At 38.3% G+C, this 24,456-nt stretch overlaps 1 protein-coding gene across 1 annotated transcript in view; it reads right to left on the minus strand.

Annotated features, from left to right (window-relative positions):
* The window catches only part of ADGRB3 (adhesion G protein-coupled receptor B3), a 446,982-nt gene extending 423,027 nt beyond the window's left edge, over nucleotides 1-23,955 (minus strand). Inside the window, exons 1-2 of the mRNA XM_053938382.1 lie at nucleotides 23,725-23,955; nucleotides 20,228-20,996 (exon numbers count right to left, since the gene is read on the minus strand). Of these exons, the coding sequence (XP_053794357.1) occupies nucleotides 20,228-20,981 (754 nt within the window). The 5' untranslated portion in view covers nucleotides 20,982-20,996; nucleotides 23,725-23,955. The remainder of the gene's footprint in view (nucleotides 1-20,227; nucleotides 20,997-23,724) is intronic.
* Nucleotides 23,956-24,456: the final 501 nt, after the last annotated feature.

Consider the following 24,456-nt stretch of genomic DNA (forward strand, 5'->3'; position numbering starts at 1 on the left):
ATGTATTAGAGATTTGAACTTTCTATATACTAAGAAAGCAAGACTTCTAGATTTCAATACAACTCAGCTGACATATGTCAGAATCCTAAGTTTTCTTTAGCATTGAGTTTTGGAATATATAAGAATATACCTGCTAAAGACACTTTAAGACAAGTCTTATGATGGTTGAAGAAATCCAAAGCAGACAAGTCTTTTCCAAACATCTAAAAAGTAATTTATTCTGTGCCGTAAGAAACGAATTAAACTTCTCTCTTGTATAACTGGGGATGTTCTCTTTTATTCCCATATCTGTCTAATCCTTTTTACCAATATCTCAGTCTCAGAGAATTAATTCTTTGCTTTAGCATGACATGCTTGGTGTATTTAGCCCTAAGACAATCTAGGGGTGACATAGGAAATCATTGCAGGCTTTCCCCAGAGTATATTCTTCTCTAGTCTTCAAGGAATCAATCCTGCAATGAGAAATTGAGAAGAAAAACAAGAAAACGTGCTGGAGGCTGACTGAATAGCAGAGAAGAAAGTCCTGCAAAAATACCCTGGATTTCTGAGCATCGTGTGACCCCTTAAGAATCCCTCCAGGCTGATGTCAGCTGCTTTTTAAATGAGAAAACAGTGATCCCTGGAAAGGCTTTTTGTTTTGCAGGCCCAGAATGTTTTCTGGAGGTATTTAGGATAGAGTTTACCCTACAACAGAGACTCTGGAAAAGCATTTATGCACAAGAGAGGCTCCATTTCAGTCTTGCTGTAAGCAGTGAAATATACAGTTCTTTAGCTGTTTTTCTATTTTGAAATAAATGGCAATTTAATACTCACATAACTCAACGAACAGAAAGGCTCACCCTGGGGCAGTGGTGAAGGTTGGTCCAATTTGCCATCCCATGAGTAATTAAGTCTTCCTACCCACACTGATGTTTGTGTCATTCATGCCCACTGGTCCTTCCATCATTCACGGATCATCCTTATCTGTCACTGAGATGTCATTATCTGCATCCTGGCCTGCATTGAATGAGGAGGGCCCAGCAAGTTGAGAGAGGTGAATCAGCTCCTCTACTCCATTCTCATGAGACCTTACCCGCAATGCTGTGTCCAGCTCTGGGCTCCTCAGCACATGATACACATGGAGCAAGCCCAGGGGAGGGCCACAAAGATGATCAGAAGAATGGAGCACCTCTCTGACTAAAACAGGCTGAGAAAGCTGAAGTTGTTCAGCCTTGATAAGAGAAGGTTCCACAAAGACTCAACAAATTGTGGCCTTCCAGTACTTAAAGGGAAGAGCAACTTTTTACACCAGCAGATAGTAACAGGACAAGTAGGAATGGCTTTAAACTAGAAGGACAGAGATTCAGATTTTATGTTGGGAAGAAATAATTTCCTCAGATGGTACTCAAGCACTGGAACAGGCTCTCTAGAGAATTTCTGGATGTTCATCCTGGGAAGTGTTCAGGGGCCCTAAACAAGCTGGTCTAGTATAAGGTGTCCCTGCCCAAGGTGTCCCTGCCCATGATCTTTAAGGTCTCTTTCAACCCAAACCATTCTATGATTCTATAATTAAAAATACCAGACAAATTTAGGAATTAAATTAGCCTACTGTGCCTACAATATTTTAATTACTTCATGTTCAGAGGACAGAAATTTCCTTTCATTAAGATATTTATTTATGAAATCATGTAATTTTTTACTAGCTGATCATAGAGATTTGAATGGAATGTATAATATAGTTAATATATATTATAGCCTCTCAGATACATAATCAGATTTATTGATATATATCTATATTTATAGTGAGATAAATTGTTAAGCTTATTTAATGAGTAAAAATGTGTAGCAATAATGCCTAGGATTAGGAAAAACAGAGAAGTGTTGAATGAGACTTTACTATATTATATTATTCTGTGATTCTATTAAAAATAAAGACTTGTAAATGTATATCCAGTTCACAAACAACAATAAATTTAGCTAGACCTTTTCACTCTTTGCTTACATAGGGACCTTTTGTTATGAGTTCCAAATCACTCTTGACATCTCTTCCTCTCTGTAATTACCTCCAAGTATCATTCACTACTAGTGCTATCATGATTTTCCCTTCACATTTTATTTCAATTTATTTCTAAGACAGAGTACTACGGTATTTTACAGTATTGTGAATTATATTATCATATGTCCTCCCCATGTTTCTAACAGATATAAAGACTTTTTCTTTTCACAGTCCCCAACAGTATTTGCATTTCCTCTTAATACATTGCTAAACTCCAAGTTTCATCAATTACATTATTTTCTTTGTTAAATCACGACAGAAGATATAAGTTCAAATATGAATTTATGCATATTTCAGTACATCATTGATATTAAATTTTAATTAATATCTAGTCCACTTTTAATTAATATCCAGTCCACTTTTACATGTGCTAAATCCTAAACCAACATGAATTAAGTTTTATAGAAATATGAGTAATATCCATAACTTCTCATTTAATACTTTAGTTTACCCATTTTAAAACTCACCCCCCAAAAAGCTGTGTAATGTTTATAGTATTAGAATTAAGTAAAAACAGAATGCCATTACAGTTAATAACATTTTGTTACTTTCACACAGTGGTATCCTTTCAGGGTCTTTTAATAGTTTTACTAATCCAGAAATTGGATTCTTAGAACACTGAAGTTCTTGTCAATTAATTTCTTGTCAAATATTAAAAGATGGTTATACTATCCTGTGTTATTTATTTACTTCAATAGTCTATAATACACATGCCCTGTAACCCTGTATTCCTGTATATTCAGATTTCTCACATATGACCCTATTTCTTGTTAATTCCTCCTTACTTTTTAATTGTTCTAAAATCTTAATCCTTAATTCTCATTCCTAAAAGGAAGCTTTTTAACTAGATATTTTAAATAAGATTATTATCATGCTTTTCAGTCTTTTCGGCATTTGTTTTTGCCCTATGATGTTGTTAGAAAGTCCTTATTATCTTAACCCCTTTGGCTATCATTAATCCATTTCTCTTTTTATACTGCCTTATCTTTGCCCTACAAGCTTTAACTTTGAATATTTTTGTCTGGCTGCCTCTTCTCTTTCCCCTTTCCAGAACACTATTCAATAGTGATTGCTTATCTTGTCTTTCAGTGCCAGAAGCTAGCAACAGCACAGTACAGCTGTGACATATCACAAGCAAAAGGGAAGGCACACAAACATGCCTCACTTTGTGAGATTGATGTAAAATACTGTAGAGAAACTATTATTTTTTTTTTTTTTAATGCAACCTCTTGGCATTACGGAACCTGACTTGCTAAATACCAAACAGTTTCAAAAATTTATACATTAAGGATAGCCATAATTATTTTTGGAAAACTGTCCTTAGAATTTTTTATTAGCTGTTCTTCAGATTAACTATTTTGGTCATTCTGGACACTGTCATTGTGGTTTAGGCCAATTTTCTAGTAGTTAGGATACTACAACCTGAAGCATGATCAAGAATAACTGAAAAAACCCATGGTACATTACAGTGACTGACAGAAATAATAAAATTCATTGACAACATGCACACTAGATTTGATTATGGCTTTGGTTATTTGCTGAATCCTGACATACGTACAAACTATTGGGGATCAAAACAACCATGAACTCGAGAAAAGACTGAAACAAAATATGTAACTCAGTTAGCTTCACCCTGAACAAGGGATTCAACTACGTGACCATCAGAACCGTTCAAACCTAAATTTACCTATGAGTCTATTTCAGATAATTTCAAAAGCATTTTTTAAATCTATTCACAAAATAGGCTAACAAGTAAAATTTTAGCCTTAAGGTAGCAACCTTAAGATTTTTTTTCAGTTAATTATCCCATCTGTTAATACGGATACAGTGAACTACTCTCAAAGATGAAAGAACCCCAAAATCTTAACATGCATTCATATATTAAAATAGCCATAAGCTGGAAAACTTGAACTCTTGTCTTCTGTGAGTGCTCAATACCTGAATCCTGTGCACCACATCACAATAGGGGAATGCTAAAATATAACAAAATCATGAATATGGACTCTTGAGTGATCTTCCAGGGACTGACATCAGTTCTACATGCTCACAATAAAAAATGTCCAGCTAACTGTTCTCACCCAGCTGATGTTCTAAATGATTCAAGCTTTCAACCTGACTTATCAATGTTTTCCAGAAGTTACCCAGTTTTAACTTTACTTTATATCCATTCAGAGTAGAATCTAAAAAAAAAAAAAAAAAAAATCCAAAAAAACCAAGCAAACAAATCAAACAAACAAATATTCCCAGAAAGTCCCCCAAAAAAGACCCAAATCAAATCCCTCCAGAATACCCCCAAAAAACCAGCCCCCCATTAAATAAAACAAAACAAGAAAAGAAAAGAAAAGAAAAGAAAAGAAAAGAAAAGAAAAGAAAAGAAAAGAAAAGAAAAGAAAAGAAAGAAAGGAAAAGAGAAAAGAAGATAAGAAAAAAAAAGGCAAAAAACTCCCTAAAAGTAAAGCTCTTACATTTACAAACATTTCATTTTTCTAAATGGAGAAATAGAACTGCCGCAAAGAAGACCAGCACATTTAAAATTTATTTTATAAGCACTGAAATGGTTGAGAGTAGCCTCAGATACCACGATCCGCTTGTTCTCATAAACTTCTCAGACTTACTGGTGGAGGCACAAATTGCCTTTCAATAGCTATATATCAACAATTTAGGCAAAAATATAGGAAATCATCTGATGCACATATAAAGGAGTAAGACTGAAAACAAATTCAGGGAAAAGTAAATTTAGTTTAATGGCATTGGAAAATATGTTTAAACATTTAAATTGCATATTTCTCAGTGAACTGGCATTGATTCTTTTACAGGTTACCGTGGATTTGTACGTTAATGGAACACATAATTGTTAGAACAATACAACTGAGTTCTGTGTGGCTGTGCTTATCATGTGACTGATTAGTTGTGTACACAGAAATGAAATTTCTTGGGAAATAGATATGTGCATTCAAAGGTTGTATGGGATACCTGTGTGGACAAAGATATTTATGTATGATATCTGGTCAGAGTTCAAGATTGATGCTACTAAATATTCACCTGGGAGAACTAAGATAACTTTATGTAAGGCAACGTGTTGAAGACAGGGTGACTAAAAAAAGGGAGAGGGAATTTAGAGCATTTTCTTGAATAAAAAACAAGGAGCTATTCAGTAATAAAAATGAAGATTAACTGAATAAAGACAGCTCCAAGCACAAGAGGGCTCCTAGCACCACTGCCAGTCAAAAGCACATAGATGTAACATTGCCATGAAAAGGTCATCGGTCCATCTGTCTCTTTGGCAGAGGTGACAACCAGCCCACATGGATTACTCTGTCCTAACAGTATTTAACATTCCATAATCCTCAAACCAAACAGAGTCAATCCCATAAAAATCCAGGGGACAATCTAAAGAATTTCTATTGTGGTTATTGCCCACAATGGGCTTGAAGGATCACAGATATTATTCTATGGTAAAAAAGCACTGTTTTTAATGGTCTCTCATCACCTAGGTCCTCCAAATGAAATTGTAAATGATGTCTCTATGTAGACAATTATTTCAATTTCTCTGAACTTATAGTGAATTTTATTATAAATAATTTAAAACAGAAAATGTACAACATACATTGAACTATTTGTTTTAATCATGTCATTTGTTGCCCGTTTTTACTCACAAATGAAAGTATTTCCATGGTGTTTATGATTTATGTGATTTCAGAGACTTATGTCATTTAGATAAGGTATTGTCAGATTTGAGTAGACTCCAGTGCATTTACCCATGACAGATTTATTAAAAATGTAGTAATTACTTGTGATAGTGAAACAACTGCAGTAAGGAAAATAAAACCTTGATTAAGTAACACCTGTACCTTTGACTTACGCTAATGACTAACTAGCTTGTAACTGTGCTTCTATATCAACACAGAAATTAATGATTGCTATTAAAAAATCTACAAATTTCACTGTGAATTTCAATTTATGAGAGCGTGTGCTTCTTAGTAGTTCTTGTGCTTAAGCTGATAAGCACCCAAAACCAAAGAACATGAAAAACACTATGACTATCTTTCTTTCCTTCAATCCTACTGACATCAGAAGACATTAAATACTAACACAAGCAAGGCTTGACAAGCAACATCATTAAAATCTTCAAGTGGAAGATACTGCAAATGGATTAACTCACAATACTTGCACACAGTCTAGATACCTGCTAAAAGAGAGTTGAGCAGAATTGAAAGCTGCATTTCAAGCAAGTGGTGTAGATGATCTGAAATTAGCTCCTGTTCCCAGTGGCCTAAATAAAGGCTTCCAGGACTGCACACTGAACTTTGTTCCTTCTGTGAGCTTGGTCAGGGACCTAGGTAAACACATGAGTCTGTGGTGTGACAGAAAAACGCACATGACCTGCTTTTGACCAAACCTCCACATGCTCTTGGGCAATGCTATATATCTGAGAGAATATCAAACTGATCCCAAAGACTTTTTGCTCTCTTAGAAAAATACACAGTCACAGAAAAAGATGGAATACACCCTTCACATATAAATATGCTACTTAAAGTAAGTATCTCTTAGGGAGGAAGAGTTGCATGTTTGTGGTTGTACTTAGCCTGATGAAACTTAAGCCCTTGGTTTTTCTGGGATACTGCTCTCACTAGCAGGCAAAGGGCTCATGTTAAGTGTCAGTATTTTCTGGAATTCCTATGAAACTACAGCACTACAAGACATAAGAATGAAAGATTTATGGGGTCAGCAGAAGCAACTCAAAGGAAACACACTATGTACTGGAGGTTAAAGTGGTTCCTGACCGAGGGAACACTAGGCTGTGGGACACATACACATTTAATTCACATCCCTGCTTAGCCCACTGCAATTTGGTTGCCTGACTACTCTCTACCATTAGAGTAGTAATAGGCCTTGCAGAAATGAATGAATATCCTGCCTTTTGTGACTGAAAACATTTTTGTGCATAAAACCAATGGAGAAAACCAGTGGAAGCAGATGGCACAGGGCAATGGGAGAAAAACAGATTTGCTGAGAACACAGAGGAATCATGGGCAAACTACAGCTGGGAATACTGGACTCTTCAGTGACTTCAACTGGTTGTGTGACTGGAGTGATCAGGAAAAAGCAGGGGATTAAATACAGGGATTCTATTACCTTGCTCAAGCCTGTGCACTTCTCAGGCTAGCTGAAATAAGACAGGTCTTTGTTTTGTTTTCAGGGTTTATTCATTTGTAATTCCTATGAAGCTTCTGTGTTTGTTTACTTCACCTGTTTTATGCCCCAGATATGATAAACTGTAAGCTTAGAGCACTAATAAGACTGGAGCTCTGCGAAAGTGCAAGCTTCTGGGAAATCTGAGGGTTTAGCTAAAAGAGTAATGTAAAGAGCTAACAACCTAGACACAAGACAAAGCACAGGGTGACCAAAGGGGGAAAAAATAAAAAACCATGCTTAGAGCCAGTATAATTTCAAGGGTAGCTTAAGTATGTATAAACCTCACATTAGGAGCTGCAAACCAAGAAGCATGATCACTATTTAGCTCCATCAGGGCAATGTGACAATTTCTAACAGAGAACTACAAGTTACAAATAACAAATATACTGAAATGGACTTTGTGGCCTGAGGGTCTGTCTTATGAGAGGAACAGTGTGTGATCACCCTTCAAGTTAGAATGCACATAATGTATTCTCTGATCAACACAGCACTTTGTGTCTTCGCCAGCACATCACTGCTACCATGAGCAATGTGTGTCTGCCAAAGGAACAAAGAAGAATACCAGGAGTCTTTTTAACTGCATGCCAAAAGGATCCCTGTCCTGAAATGGCAGAATTCCCAACTGTATCACAATACCAGACACAATCTTGGTGTCATATCGCAATAGTGTCTTTCAATAGATGAGATTTCGCACCTTCAGTATTTTTTCATAAAGAAATCTCCAGTCTACCCTCTTTCTATTCACCACTGTTTAATTTATTTATGCATTTCTAATTAATCCACATAAAACAAAAAAATACCTTCTAAATTTTTATCTTTTAAGTTAATTTGAAATCTGATTTTCTCCATGTAAATATCTGCATAGACTTCAGAATACAACAGCGATTCTTCCTAATTTGCCAAAAAAAAAGATCACCTTTCATTATTTGCCTTTAAAATGTACAAAGACTGTAAGCAGTCACGACACATAAGCTCGGGACTAGTAATGATAACTGAGCTGTGATGAAAGACTGGACAAGATTTCTAAATCCTTGGTTGGTCTCAGACATGTAACAAAGACCTGTGTTAACAGAGCTATGCAATTCACAACATTCTGTTTTGCTAGCAAAATAACTTCCATTTTTTGAGATCAGTCCTAGCCTGAATAAAATAGCAACCAGATCTTTGAAAATATCCACATTTATTTTAATGTAAAGTTATTTTCTATGATTTTCTATACCCATCTGTTTGAAATGAAATACTGGGGTTGAAGTATACACGCAATAGAAAACAAACCTTAGATATGTAAAAAATCATTTGAAATTATGCCACAGCATTACTGCGAGATACTCAGGATTTTTTAAAATGGCAGTTAGTAATCTCTGAAACCTAATAATCGCTATACAATATTTCTGTAGAGAGCCAAAACATCTTGTGTGCTTGTTTTGGAGCTCTCACCTCATGACATCTGAGTAAATTAAAAATTCTATTGTTAAGATGATCTTTCTGTTGTATTTTCTGATAACTTCTACTATGTATCCTAACATCCTTTAGGGGACTATATTCTTCCACAGTTCATATTGTAATAAATATAATCTTCCAATACTTCATAATTTAATGCCCTCTTCTTAGGATGAACTCCCTGACAGTGGCTGTCATCTCAAATGACTGTCAACTTTGTGCTCAGACATGTATTCTAGAGATAAATACAACCCCAAAGTTACACAAAAACAAGAAGTAAAAAGCATCTATTTCTACAGCAGTTGTAAGTCATAGCCAAACATCAGCCAACTGCTCCTAAAGAAATTCTTGTTTTTATCCAGATGTGTCTAGTGTGATACCATTTGTCAAATACAAATCAATAATGTGACACTACTTCTTTCTTTTCATCTAGCAAAAAAAATTATGCAAGTTTTAGAATGCTAAAATATTGCAACAAATTCCATGGCAGCTTCTGGACACATTCAACAGAAAGGGGAGAAAAAAAGTACAATGATTATAACCACTGCCATTCTTTATTATTCTAAATCTATTTTAGTTTAGCACTGTATGGCAATACACACAGCACTGCAATGCCATTAAAAGGCCTCAGGACATGTCAAGTATTGTCTGAACTTGTTTTGTTCTTCCTGGAGCTTTGTTCGGCTTGTTTAATGACCAGACAGCTATTGCTTGATTTGTTTAACTTTTGCTTATATTCTTTTTATAGAGGGTATAGAGCCATATTCTTTCTATAGAGGGTACCAACAAACAGTTGTTCTGTATTTTACCCCAGCATAGCGGTGCAGTGCGGAGGAGCACAGTGCTGGCAAAGAGCATGCTTTGAGAGCAGAGGTGTCCAAGCAGGAGACAGTGGGTGCAGTGCACGTCTGGAAGGACCAGTGAAAGACAAAAGATGGCTTTGGGGATTCCAGAGCTAATGAATAATACACTGATGATCATTTAAAGCCGTGAAAATCTGACAACTAGACAAAACTGAGTTCCAGGATAACAGAAGCAAAGAATATTTATTGAACTTATGTAAGGCAGTCCATATATAATAAATTAATTGTTATTATTGATATTTATTGATATTGATTTGTTTGATTGCAATTTATTATTGTGGATGAGATTAATTTCTAATAAAATTTAGAGAAAATATTTTTAAATAATAAAATAATGGCTTCCTGTTCTAATATTGATTAGACGTATTTCAGGAACCCACATCTCCAATTGAGAGCATTTACCAGCAAACCTGCTTCTAATTAAATACCATTTACATGAATAATGATGTTGATTCAATGGGTTTATTTATATACAAGTGAACACAAAAGCAGGAATTTAGTAACGTCTGAAAAATATTTAGATGCTACATCCTGGCACGCTTGGATACCCTGTCATGTCTTATTTATTCCAGAAATTCAGATATTGTAAAGTTACTGTACATACAATGTTACCAGACTAAAACCTATTTTTTGCAACAATTCAGATTTCACATGGAGAAAAATCCATTATCCAAACGCTTAAAAACATGAAATAGTAGATAAATGTTAAAGCCCTTAATTCTCTTCATCTGTTTCATCTGCCAAGCAACCAATAAACTCACATTCATTTCAACCACCAGAAAATACTCAGGGAAAACATGGATTTGATTTTCATCAGAGGGGTAAATCAGAGGGGGAAAAAAGACTTTCAGGCTTAGCAGTAATGGCATAATCTATATACACTAAGTAACATTGTGACACTGATTGCCAAGCAAAACTTTGATCACTTATCCTCATAATATTACCAGAAGGCAAGGCAGTACTATTATAACAACACCACAGGAAATGAACATGAAAAGCATTTACAAAAGAAATCAAGTAAGTTTACACACCTCATCACCACTTTCAAGACCCTCATTGAAACTGAGGACCTCCAAATTGTTCATCTCAGGGCAGCCCACACCCGCTGGTGTTTGAGAGCCTCAAGGCAACCTGAGCAAGGTGCACACAAGGGTCTGGGTGTTGCCTCACAGTGACAAGTAGCCAACTCTTGAGCAGATTCCAAAAGGTGGTCTTGGATCATACCAGCTTGACCAACCTTTTCACAAGACACAACCAGAGATTACATCCTCCTTTTTATAGGGGCACCTTCCTTTTATAATCTTCTGTATATGAACTATCAACCCAGACCTGAATGTCCTGTAAACAATTGCAGCACTTGGAGCAATCTGGCTCTGCTTCTCAGAAGGTTCTGTCTGGTCAAGGAATAGGAATATTATTGATTTTTCCCAGTTATGAAGCTGCTCCAATTTTCATGAAAATATTAAAAATTCAGTGAATACATAATTGAAAATTCATTTACAAGACAGGAATACAGTGGTTCCAGAGCAGGCTCCAAATATTTTTAGGTACATTAAACTCTCCCAGGACAATAATCATCAAACTTTTCTGAGCAAAATTCTGCTTCAAGATGTATAACCAGTATCTATTGCATTTCTGAACCTAAATAATGGCATAATCCACCGAAGCCCTATGGCCCCATACATAACTCTCACAATCTTATCAGTTTCTGGGATTGGCTAATATCCCAGCCTTAGCACATCCCTCCCTTCCAAGGAGAGTGAAACTTTATAATATGCTCTGTATTATTAGTGAATTCCTAGACATTTGATGCAGACAGACCAGCTGGACAAGGCTGTGTACTCACATTACACCTGCAGTGCTGAACATTTTCCCTCTTCTCCTTTGTCAGTGTGAAGTACATCTATCAACCTTCAAACACGCCAGTACAGTGCATTTCTATGTTTGCCAGTTACTGCAGATATTGGCCAATGTCGCAGAACAAACAAAACACTTCCAAGGAGAAAAACACAACTTGTTACAGTTCAAGCTAAAGTGCCCAGTTTTGCAGACAATTAAAAGCTTCCATGTGTACAGTACAGAAGGGAATGAAAAGAATAAGACAGAGAAGCAAACACTATTTAAAAAAAAAAAAAAAAAAAAAAAAAAAAAAGAGTGAACCGTTTAGGATTCAAAGAAATTGTTCACAAGAAATGCTCAGACTTCAGATTTTCCAAAAGCCTTTCTGGAAAAAGTAGTCTTGCACAAAGCAATATTGTTTCTCATAATCAATGAACAGCATGAATTAGATTCTCTGATTTTCTAATCTGTAATTTAAACCCTTTCTAACTGCAGTACTGTGGAAAGAGCTGCAAAGGCTTTGCCGACTTATCCCCAAGCACTCTGTGCCCACTTTCATAGCGATCTGCACCATTCTTTAATCGTCAGTGGGAAGCCCTGGATAAACATGTATCTTGGACTCTATTTTGAAGGATCTGCCAGTAATACTGTAATCAAACATGGTGCAACGGCCTAGAAACACAGTATTATTCAATTGGCTGACAACCTGTGCAAAAGAGCAGGCAAGGGTAACATGTATTGACTAGTTTTTGACAGACTTTTTTACCTAAGCAAATTTAAACTGTGCTGAACCTACATTGCTGCTTCTCCCCGTCTCTTTTTTGTGCCACTTCTAGGTTCCAGTGGAAGCTTAGCTGGGCCATTATAGCACACTTGCCCAACACAAAGATCATACATCTAAAAAATCTAAGGTGAGTAATTTTCTACTTGGCTGGTGTACTAAAATAACTCAGCAAAGGGAAAACAGTAAAGCCACAATGGGGCCTCAGATTCTCACAAGCAACATGCTATAGCATACCTCAGAGAGTGACAAGGGTTAATAAATTCCTATTTAACATAAGGAATGTATGTGTATTCCTACATAATAATTATAATAAACATTATGTAAGTGTATCCCTATATAACTGATGAATGAGCTAGCAGTACGTGAAGAACAACAGGTGCCAGTCAGCTCCCAAAATGTTTCACATCTCCCAAAGAATTAAAGAGAGCAAATTAGCAAAAATTGCCCAAAAGTGGGTGACAAGTTCACCCCATTGTCACCAATTTTCTATTGAGCTACCAGAAAATGGATGCTACTCAAATTTTATATTTTTGTTGTGGTTTCTGCCATTTCTAGGAGATATAAATAAAATTTGGACCTAATTACTGAAAATAGCTTGCTTCCAAATTTCAGCTGCATACATTTTCAACACCATCAAAGAAATACTAATTTGAGTGCATCATATGCCTTTTTTTCCCCTCCAGATAATGAAAATGAAACTGAAATAAAGTACACAGAGACGACTAACCAGCTAAAACTGAAAGAAATGCAGGAAGAAGTTACTTAAGTGAGCTTTCTTGAAAGTATATCTGCTTTGTTCTACTAAATGTCAAGGATGGTTTCAAAAGTAAAACTACAGGGAAGAAAAAAAGAATTTATAAATAAAAATTATGAAATATTTTGCTTTTGGTAGTACAAACACGTTATTACTGTTTCAAACCTTTTTCATCGTGTGTAATCTAATCTGCGTTTAGACCAAATTATATTGATAGAATGGTGAATTTGTCTTGGGTAAGGACAATGACTTGGCCTTTGCAGAGCAAAGTAACAACATGAATCTCATACGCTGTTATTATTGATTGTTCTTATTAATTCTGATGGTGGCTAGTCCATCAGAAAACTGTGTCAGTAATTTGACAAAAACTTTATTTATAACTTCTCTAAAAGATTTACAAAACCGAGAATGACTTTGAAAAATTTGACTGTCTTCCTCTTGAGATTAAACTAACATCAGAAAGGGCTGAAACTCTGAAATATTCATAAATCAGTGATGCATAATTTGTAAATTTGTATTTTATATAATGTACAACTTTCTCTCTCCTAAAGAGCATTTTATTTTTCTTGTTAACAGTGAATGCAAATAATGCTCAATGGAATTCTGCAGTGACCTTTGTTTTATTACAATTACTGCATATTTATAAATGAACAACTAAACTCCAAATTGGAGTGCTACAACAACTTTGAGTTGAATCCTTTGATAAAACACAACTGAATAAACTTCATAAATGTAATTCCCTAAGAAGCAAAAAAGAAAGTCTCCTCTGAAAATTCTTCTATGTCTGCTCACAGACAAAGCAGATTTTTCCATGCTTTTGCAAGCAGAAAACTAAACAAAACAGCAATATGGACAGATTTGAACAGAAGAGGATAAATTGCTTTAAAAAGAGCACAGGAGAACAGATTGAATGTAAAACATCATATAATCACTGTATTATACAAATGCATAAAATAGAAATATGCAGGTATAAACCACTGCACAATACTAAAAAATGCAGTACCTGTGTTATGGCATAATATAATTCCATGGAATGTCACAAAGACTTAACAACTGAAATCCACCTGTAAGCAGAATCTACATCAACATCTGCTAATGGCCGTTCTCTACTGGAACACTTCCACATTTGTCAAAAGCACATGAAAACCAGATGGCAAGGTCCAAAATACAGTAAAGATATTGTGGACCTTTTTCACCCAGACAAAAGGTAATCGGAAGAATTTGAAGACAAAAGGCACAGCTTACTGGTATGAAAGACCAACAAAGAAGGCGTGACTGGTGTGAAACACCTGATGGTACAGAACTCAGTATTATCAAGCACTTGCTCACTGGAGGCAGCAGCAAGACAGTTTGAATTCTTTTCCTAAATTGGATACTTGCTTTGACTTCATTCTGAACACTTGATTTGTTTCTATACCTTGCCCATTCTTTATCACTGGTTTCTATTTATGTCCTGTGTTTCTTAGAGTGGAGGTTTGTAGCAGCATTTATACCCAGTTGAGAGCAGGTCTTCCAATGTCTGAGTGCAATAATGTACACAAACAGAGGTTTAACTCAAGCAGAAATGACAGGTTGAGAAACTAAAATCCTGGTTTGGGTTATAACATACTATTCAACTGAAGTCATGAATGTTTTAAACAAGCAGTGAGTTGATGAAAAACTGCTATTCAAATCCTATACAGGACACCTGTGATCCCTCCTAAGGCAAACATTATACTGAAGCCAGCTGATTTTTCCCAAAAAATAATGTGCCATCTCATTAGTGTGCGAGAAGTGCTGGACAAAATACTGATAGAATTTGTGATACCAAAGAAATTACCACCTAGAGAGAGAGAAATACATTTACTAATAAAGTATTTAAATAACTGGAAACAAAGCCATTTATATAGGCTTTTTTTGTATAGTAAAGGAAATGGTCTGGGTATTTTCCTTTTTCAAAGCATCAGAAAATTCACTTATGGATTGATCCAAATCCCACTGAATTTCATACGCATACATGAAGTGCTGATTACTTTTGCACACAAACTTCTAAACTGTATGCCAAAACAAGGATCTTCATAGTTTACTGAAGTAAATCAGGTGGAAAGAATCAATATAGCACAAACTAAAATACAGTCATTAGTGATAATCACATATGATAATTTAAAACAAATCTAAGGCTTATTAAAGGAGGTGCTGATCATAACTGCTTTTTCTACAGTGCACTGCTTCAAAAAAAGAATTTGAAATAAAAGTCACATGACTGTGATAAAGCACCCTATTATGAGTGGTTCAGAATGGCTCAAATATGTACTAAAAGTATAAAGTTTTAGGGTGATCATTTTCTTCTAGCAAAGTAAGTCAAAATAGGGCATATTATGTATCACACGGGAATCCATAGGAGATTTAAAAATATTTCCTTCCATGGGGGACCAGACTCACAAACATGATCTCTTTAACTGATTCTATTAATGTTTCCATGATGTTTTTGGCCATAAGAATTTTAGCAGGAACAATATTTATGTCAAAAAAATTACTTAAAGTGAAATTACTTTTCTTTGTAGTCTAGATTGTCACTGAGATCAAACTGCTCATTAAAGTGTAAGAACAAAACTGCTTAAAACTGCTCATAACCTGCGTGGTAACCACTTATTTCAGGATATCAGTTTTAAGTTTTTAAAAAAATATTTTGTAAAGTGTAATGAAAAGTATTCTTCACACAAAATTCAAAAGTGTGTTTTTCCCTTAGTGCTCATCCTCTTTTGTTCCCTTGAACTCACGAATAAAAGGGCCACTGCAACCAGAAGGATTTAAAAATTATTAAGCCTCTTTCAGGTATGTTACTGTATTCATTCAATATTTTGGACAACTGTTCTATTTATTTTTGATTCTCTAAATTTTACTTTATTCTCAAATAGTTGTTGCACACGAAATATTAAATATTCCTGTCAAAGTATATGGTTGTTAGACTCCATTTTGTAATTTTTGATGTTACTAAACAAATCCTTCACTGATTTAACAGTTTTAATCCTGTGATGGAGCTGTGATATGACATGGTATTACTGACTATGACTTCCTGACTACGGATGTCCAGCCTACTCATTGAGCTAGTAACCTCTGGGTATGTGATGAGTATTATGAATTAATCTCAAATGTGTGTGCAACGGGAAGTGAGCATTCATGGAATGGCATATAAGGAAATGAATACATGTCAGGAAGGTTCTACAAAACTGTCTGCATACTACATCTTACTATTATTCAACAGCGTGACATAAACTATTATTTTAAAGACACATTTATTATACTAAATCCTCTGTTAAGATCTCTGTGTTGTCAGATTTGAAACCAGGAAAAAAAAAAAATCAGTTGCTGATTACTGAGATGCTGGTACACAGTGAGCTCTTAGAATTTCTGACAAAGTAGACCAATGCTACATTTCTAGCGTTATAAGATGTCCCTACTAAAATTATTTTAGACCATCTGAACATGAAATACAAGATTAAGCCTGGAGCTCCAAATGCTGATATTTATTAAATGTGTACATCCCTTATCTTCTCCTCCTGGATGTAAATAATAGGTCAAAGAATTCTTTCCATTCTTTTAGGAGGAACCCTGTCAGATTTGGCAGTAAACACAACAGGAAACTCTCTATAGCTTCTGTCTAAGTAACTATTGCAAAACCCCACAATAATATTATGGCCACAATAAGAAAAAGAGATTTTTGGGTTCTCTCTTGGATTGACTACATAAAAAGTCTTTACATGTCTACTAGACTTGGAACTGAGCCCTGTCTTATTGACAGAAACTTCATGATGTACTTCAGTCACAGCACTGACGATCAAGAGGACAAATTCCCCACAGCCCTTAAATTTAGGAGCTTACCAAAGTATTCACTGAGATCTATTTGCCAGTGCTTTGATTCAGGGTAAGCATCTCAAATGTAAGGCCACAGAAAAGGATCTAGATACAAGGAAACTGTGACTAAGTAAAATGGTAGTGATTTTCAATATTGTTTTAATTAATGACACCAAAGATGATCTTCCTATAGAAAAAATGCTGAATAAACCACATATTTCCAAACCATTTTATTAAAAAGCAATAGTTACAGCTTCTACTTTTTTGACCTAGATCCTTTCATTGTTCAATACTTCAGCACATTTAGAAACACAATGATCCATTGTATACTTGTCACATCTTTTGTAAAATGCAACACTTCTTAAAAAGGAAAAATATCCACTTTCATCCATTTTCCTGAGCCTGTTATCATATTCAAAATTGTAAAAGTCTTCAGAGGTTCAAAATAGAAACAGTTAGCTTTAATCTAAATGCTCTCTATTTACATAAGGGTTCTAAAATGTGACTGAAAATAGTTTTGGGGAAAGATTTTACACTTCATACAGTCAAGCTTGACGAAAGCAAATCTGATGGATGGGAAAGTTTGCATAATACTTAGAAAGCTGTCAGGTCTTTGCAATTCCTTTCCAAAAGTCATTTCTAGGCAATGTCAGTACCAAACCTCAAAATAATGCACAAATTCATAAAACACAGTCTTAACAAATCTAGAGCACTCTCTCAATAGTAAACTCCATTTCCCTTAAAACTCAACTTACACTAGCAAAACTGTACTTTCAGCTGCCATCATGAATCCTAACAACCATTTCCTGATTATTGGTCTACCATATTTATGCTACCTGTGCCAATCTAACTTGAACTAGATTGTCTGTGAAAACAAAATTTGTATTTCTTGCCTTAATGTTCGCTGACAGAAGTGATGAACTGCATCATGCTTGTAGCAAGAATATTCTACGTTTTGATCCCTCAATAGGCCTTGAGCGGAACCACAAACCAGCTTTTTACAAACAGATACACCTGACTGATGTGTTTAATGAATGCAACTGTATTGATAGAAAACAAAGACTAAACACACCTTCCTTGCAGATTTTTAGCCTTCTGAGGAAAGGGAAAAAATACTTTAGAAACTGAGTGGAAAACAAAAACCTTACTGTTAACTGAGAAGTACTGTAAGGCTTAATTTGCAAACTGATTGTAACTTTGAGTAAAAATCTGATGAAAAATTTCGAAGTGCATTAATTGAAGTAATTCTAATAGTGTAAAAATTTTACATCAATACAAAAAAAAACCCACTAAATAGAGTGAAAAACAAACAAATCAAACCTTCCACCTACCAAATGAAATTTCCACCCTCTCTAACACTGCCATTTCTCAAGCTTATATGCAGGAAAACCCAAGAGTAGGGACAAGAATTAAAATATGCCTGAAATTGGAAGCAAAATATGCTGGAAACATGTTTCAAAATTTAAGGGAAGATAAAAACCAAAGAAATGCTTGCCCTAAGCTTCCTCCGTCCTTTCAACTAAGTACGTCTCTGAAACAGATGCTTTAGCCTGGATACACTTATCCCTTTGGAATTTCGTGTATTTTGGGGAAAGATGTGAGGGCCTCCGGCGGCCGGCGCTCCCAATGTGCTGGCGCTGCCTCGCCCCCAGCCCCACGAGGGAGCCGGTGCCGGAGGACGGGAATCAGAGGCAGGGAGGAAGGACGGACGAGCCGCTCCGCCCCGGTGGCCGTGCCTCCCGCGGCGCTGGGGCCGGCTGGGCTGCGCCGCCCGCCCCTCCGCAGGGCCCCGCTGCACCCGCGCACCGCGGCCGCGCTTCTGCGCGCGTTCCGGTCCGCCGTGTTTGTGTTCTCCACCTGGGGCCGTGGCTCCCCCGCGGTTCCCATGACTCACACGGTGGAGGCTGGAGGGGCGAAGCGGCGCCTCCCACCCAGCGCTGCGGCCGCGGACGGGCGGTGCGAGCCCCCCGCACCCGCGCATGGGGCTCCGCCTGCTGCGGCCGGGGCTGCCTCCGCCTCCCTGGGTACTACTTAGCTCTAAATGATGTTAAATACCATCCCAGCCACTGAACGAGCTTCTCTAGGGGATTTTTGCGGCACCCGGGCCACCCCCGTCCGTTAGAACCGTTCTGGTCCCGGGCCGCTGGCGGGAGAGCGCGGAGCCACAGGACGCTCAAAGTGTCCCACTCGCCAGCCTTCCCCTCCCCCGGCCCTGCCCTTGGCCGCTGGCACCGCGGCAGCTGGAGCAAGTTCAGCTTTTCTTCTCCCACAGCACTGGGGCTTGGCTGCCCTTAATGAAAATCGTCTCCTAACAACGTGTCAATGTTACATTCCTCCACAAAGCAACTTCTATTAGGGGGGCTGGGAGCTTGGCACTGCCTCGCCACAGACTGAGAGCTTTGTGGCTATGCAAAAAACAAGGAGAGAGGGAACATTTCCTGCATTAAAATGCAATACCCCAGACTCGATGATTTATCCTCACCCTCCCCCCATCCCCGCATGGCAGCTCTGAAGGACCCCCTCGCCAAAAGCCAGAGCCCCCATCTATGTTCAACCCGCACTTTCCCTGCCTCACAGCCCCTCAAAGTCCATCTAAAAATCGCCCTCCTGCCCCAACCTCCCCAAAATGTCAGGCTAAAACAGGAGGTATGTAGCAGAGGGACTAGGTGGAAGGCTGTTATGCTAACTGCTAGACCCCTGACTTCCCACCCTTCCACAACAGCCCCCTCTCCTTTTTCCAGAAGGGACATGAAGCAGCAGCTGGGACTGGAGCAGCTGCTGGGAATGACACATCAACCCCCTCCACGCTCACACTGCAATGAGATTCTGAGCCTTCATCTCCGGGAGCTGGCACTGCCTGGGGAATGGGTGCAGGAGCAGCCGCTGGCCCCTTCCCAGAGCTCCCAGGAGGTTAAACCAGCACGTCCTGCCTGTGCAGTGCCTTGCCTCTCCAGGCATCTCAGGCAGAGGCTTCACCCTTAGGAATTGCATTTGCTCTTGGTTTATTTGTAGGTTGCTGAGGTCTGGCCCAGGGACCAGATGTCCTGAACATGGTAAATCTCTTGGTCTTTTGGTCAGGATGCCTGCATGCCTTTGGAAATGTTTTCCTTGCAAAGTCGAGGGATCATATCAAGAAGGCCAAGGTTTTGCAGTTGGGTGGTTGCTGTAAAGAGATGGTGAGGGGGAGAGTGATTTCTGGCTCACCACCTGTGGGCATTACTGTAAGTGAGGCCTTAAAACAAATGGATCCTACTTGTGAGGAGTTTCAATGGTACTCAGCAGAACTATATGCTGTAGGTTGGGCCAGTTTAGAAATGAAAATGCAGCCTTTAAGGGAGTGTGCATCTTCTCCAGCCCTTTCGCCTCACCTAGAGGAAAGCCAGAGTGGAGAGCAACTGAAAGGAATGTGAATATTAAGGAGAGCTGGCAGCAGGACTTACACATCGGCATGGCATTCAGCCCCCCCTCCAAGAAGCACCTACCTTCTTTTGGCGGCCGCTTGGCTTCTCTGGTGAGATTGCAGACCTGGGTGGTTTGCAGCTCCTGGGTCAGGCAGCCTTCCGTCTGCTCGTTGAGGGGCAGCACCACGTTATTGAGCAACACCAGGGACTGGTCGTCTATTCCCCATTCTCCCAAATGCTGAGGGCAGGTGCATTTTGTATACATGATCCCACAAGACTCGGTTCTCCCATTTTCAGATTTCAAGCAGCTCTCCAACCAAGTGCATAACACATGGCACCCAAACTGGCTCGGGCTCACCTTGTTCAACACCAAAAATTCAAAGAAGGATTTTTGGTCTTCTTCTTTTTTGTGTAATCCTGGGAAGTTGATAGGATAGACACGACGTATCTGAATAAAATTCTTATCATACTGCAGAAATACAAAAGCATTCTTGGAGTTGCAAAGCTGCATTATAGAATGATTATTTTTTAAAAGATCCTTTATTTTTTCATGAGAAAAATGATCAAACTGATAAGCCAAGAGGGAAAAGTTGGAGCAGCTGAAGTCCTTTTTGGAAAATTTCAGGTAAATACTATATTTGGTTGGATCTGGATTTTCCAGCGTCCAAGTGCAGTTTGTGAAGTTTTTAGGAAACATTTCACTTACAGAATACGATCCATAAATGACCCCCTTCACCAGCGTGGAACACCAGAAGTCTTGGGCAGCATTAAATCCAAACATAACCAGTAGATAGGTGGAAAATATATAAATCAGCAAATTACGAACAGCCTTCATCCTATGTCATTTGGCCTGCAGGAGATGAAATGAAATAAAAATGCAAGTAGAATTCTTCACGCATAGAAAACCAAACTCCTTCCAATATTCGAGCCAGCTGTTTTCAAGCTTGCAGTTAGAGCCCCTTTCAGAAAGAAGGGCAGGTAATTTTTATTTTATAACGCAAGGGCCGGGGTTGCTGCTGTGTGCACAGCGCCATCACGTGGCCATCGCCACAGACACGTCTTCCACAGACAAATTAAAACTCAACATCTATTAGATTATTAATAGGAATGTCCTCTCCTCTCTAGGATTTAGTCATCATGGCGTGGACTAGAACTGCTCAACTTAAGTAAAAACCTAGATGCCTTACCTGACAAACCAATAGAAGACAAATTTATTTATTTATTTATTCAAAAAGTAAATAATTTATCTGCTATAGTTATGTACGTGCATATACGATATGCACATGCAGAATTTCACCAGAATCGAACAAGAAAGGTGGTAGAATTTGTTGTATATTATTTTTTTCTTAAGTCTGAGAAGTAACTGAATTATTACATCTACAATTTAAAAATGCTCAAATTACTATTTGTTACAGATAGAACATTATCTCCCATATGCCTACATGTCTTCACCCTGGCTGCCTGGTGTATAGAAGTCTTTAAAAAGGCAGCAAATACTGAGATTAATGTAATAATAAAATGTTGACAGTATTGAAGAAAGAAACAAAGATAGATGGATATAACTACTGCTGAGCTGACATGACCACTAAATGCCAGCTTTTTAAGATAATAATTTCAATGTGCTTTAGCCTCTAAGGATATATAAAATGGATCACAGTATTAGTATTGCCATCAGTCCCTCTATGTAACTGGCCGTGCTACAGCAGGATCTCTGCACCTATTGGACTGCACTTGCCCTCTGATTACGAATTACTTGTACTGTCTGATTAGCTCCTGTGTTTTGCAACCCTGCATTTGAACAATGAAAGAAAATACTACATTTTCTCTGCTAGTATCTCCAAATAAAGCTATTTTACTGCACCTGCCAACCCTCAGTCTCCACATGCTCTGTTTCTTTTAACAATGGCCTGGGTTCATACAGTGAACCTGAGTTACATTTACCTCTGTAATGATATCCAAAAATTTCAGGTCAAAGGTTTTCAGCATTAACATTTGAAAAGTTGCTCATCTCTTACAAATGAGTAGTTTTTCACTCTCTGCTCTTAAATGCAAGCAGAAAGAAGTGATACCAACCTAATTTCAAAACTCTCTAGATTGCAGTCTCTTCCACTGTTGCTCTGTAAGCAGAGGCACACATACACACAGGCACCGTTACTGAGTTTTGATGTGTGTCTTTGCCTAGCTTTTCATCTCCTAACCAAACAGCAAGGCATCTTCTGTTTCCCATTGCGTAACACACAGCAAGTCACCGGATTAAGCTCCCTTGAAGAGATTTTCGTATCTCCTAGATTATAATGCAAACTCTGAATCCTAAAATGGGCAAAAAGCAGCACCAACTCTAACCCTCTTTATAGCAGAGGTTTAAAAAATAAAAAAAAAAAAAAAAAAAAAGAAGAGCTGCTGGTGGGTCTATCCACATGGTCAGATTTTCTCCTTTCTGAGCATCCGTCTCAATGAATAACATGGTTCTCCTTCTCCAAACAGGGCTGGTACAGCATTTAAGGTTTTAAAAAAGAGAAACTTATTGGGAATTCTGGAAACAATTTCCCCTTTGCTGAAGCACTTTGCAGGCAATGCAGTTCTGCGCAGTGTTATTCAGGATGGTGTAGGCGTTGAAAGCCAATGTGACAATAAGTGTCTAAATTAAGAATTCCACCCATGAAAAAGGATTAATTTTATAATCTGGAAAGTAGAAAGGGAGCTTATTTGCTTTTCTGTTTGAAAAGGAAAAAAGCCTCTGACTTTTTCCATCCTATGTAATATCTGCACTAGAAAAATAAAGACCTCTGCAGTGCTAGGCTGTTTTCTATGAAGAAATGTAAAGCCCTCATTTTAGTTGTGCATTTGTTCATGCACGGCTACTGAAACAGAACACTGTCTTAATCCATCTCTCCCTGTGTGCATTACACACGCACCCGTGCACACACACACACACGAACTGAGTGTGCCGGCACCGTTCAGTTAGTTTGCAGCATTGCTAGATGCAGAGTGAACCTGCTCGCTGGAAGGATTTAGACACACAGATTAAAAAGATCTTTCTTTTCCATGGAGGAGGGAGTTAAAGGATGGCCACAGAGGCTTAAGGTTGCCTGTTTGGGAAGGGGGAGAATTCTCTTCTGCTGAAAAGAAACGGGCATTTAGTTTGGATATTCCCTGAACTGATTTTCTAGGTGACACTGTAGTTTAGCCAAACATAGACGGCGCCATCACTCCATTTATTTTTTTTCCCCCCAACAGAAGACCCACTGACTTCTCTTATTTTAACTTCCTATTAACCTAACAATTCCCCCCACCCCCCATACAAATTACCCCAATCGTGCACAAACCTCAGGTTTTCTCCGGTCTCGCTGGAAATTACTCTCAGGGAAGCAGACCTGTCGCAAAACGGACTTCTCTAACTTTTAAACTGCAGCGCTGAAGTAAATGCGGAGATCATTTCGTATGTGCTGTCTCTCTCTCTATCCTTCAGCAACAGCCTGTCCCCCTCCTCCGCCGCCTCCTCCCCGGAATCCCAAACTGAAAGCTCTCCAGTCGTAATCCCTGGAAATGGGAAATGGAAATGCCCCGGGCACCCTTACCTTCCACTCCGAAAGCTGTCAGGCTATTTCTCTAAAACACTAGCACCACAGGCACACGTCCCAACAACAGTGATGGAGAGATTCCCCTTCTGACGGAAGCACCGTTTCCCATTTTTCCCGGCTCAGGTTCAAAACCAAGATTTAAAAAAGCAGCAGAAGATAAAAAACGCAGCGAGAAAATCCCCGCACGCCACACGCACACCCCACCGAGGAAAAAAATCAGCTTTGGCTCCGGATCCACCAAATCCAACCACATGAAGGGAAAGAAAACAGAAAAAAAAAAAAAAAAAAAACCAAAAAAACAAAAATTAAAAAAAAACACCAAAAAACAACCGCCTCAAACCAGCGAGACTGCAGGGGGAAAAAATGGAAGTGGCTGAGCAAGCGAAGGTTTTTTTTTTGTTTGTTTGTTTGTTTTGTTGGTTTTTGTTCTTTTTTTTTTTTTTTTTTTTTTTACTTGAAACAAAGTCTCAGCACAGCAGCCCGATGCACGGCGATGCCTGGCAGTCGACGGTCTGAGAGAAGGACTAAGGCGCTAGCGCGGATTTCGGATTTGTTGGTGGGTTTTGTTGTTGTTGTTGTTGTTACTAATAGACTTATTCCTCCTTCCCTCCTCCTCCTCCCCCCCAGGCACTAATGGCCGGACAGCGGCGGGGGGTCCTCGGCTGCCGATGTCGGGGAGCGGTGTGAGCGCCGGGCGCGCAGGGAGCACGGCGGCAGCGGGAGCGCGTC

This window comes from Vidua chalybeata, chromosome 3 (assembly GCF_026979565.1).
Source record: "Vidua chalybeata isolate OUT-0048 chromosome 3, bVidCha1 merged haplotype, whole genome shotgun sequence".
Classification (NCBI taxonomy): Eukaryota; Metazoa; Chordata; class Aves; order Passeriformes; family Viduidae; genus Vidua; species Vidua chalybeata.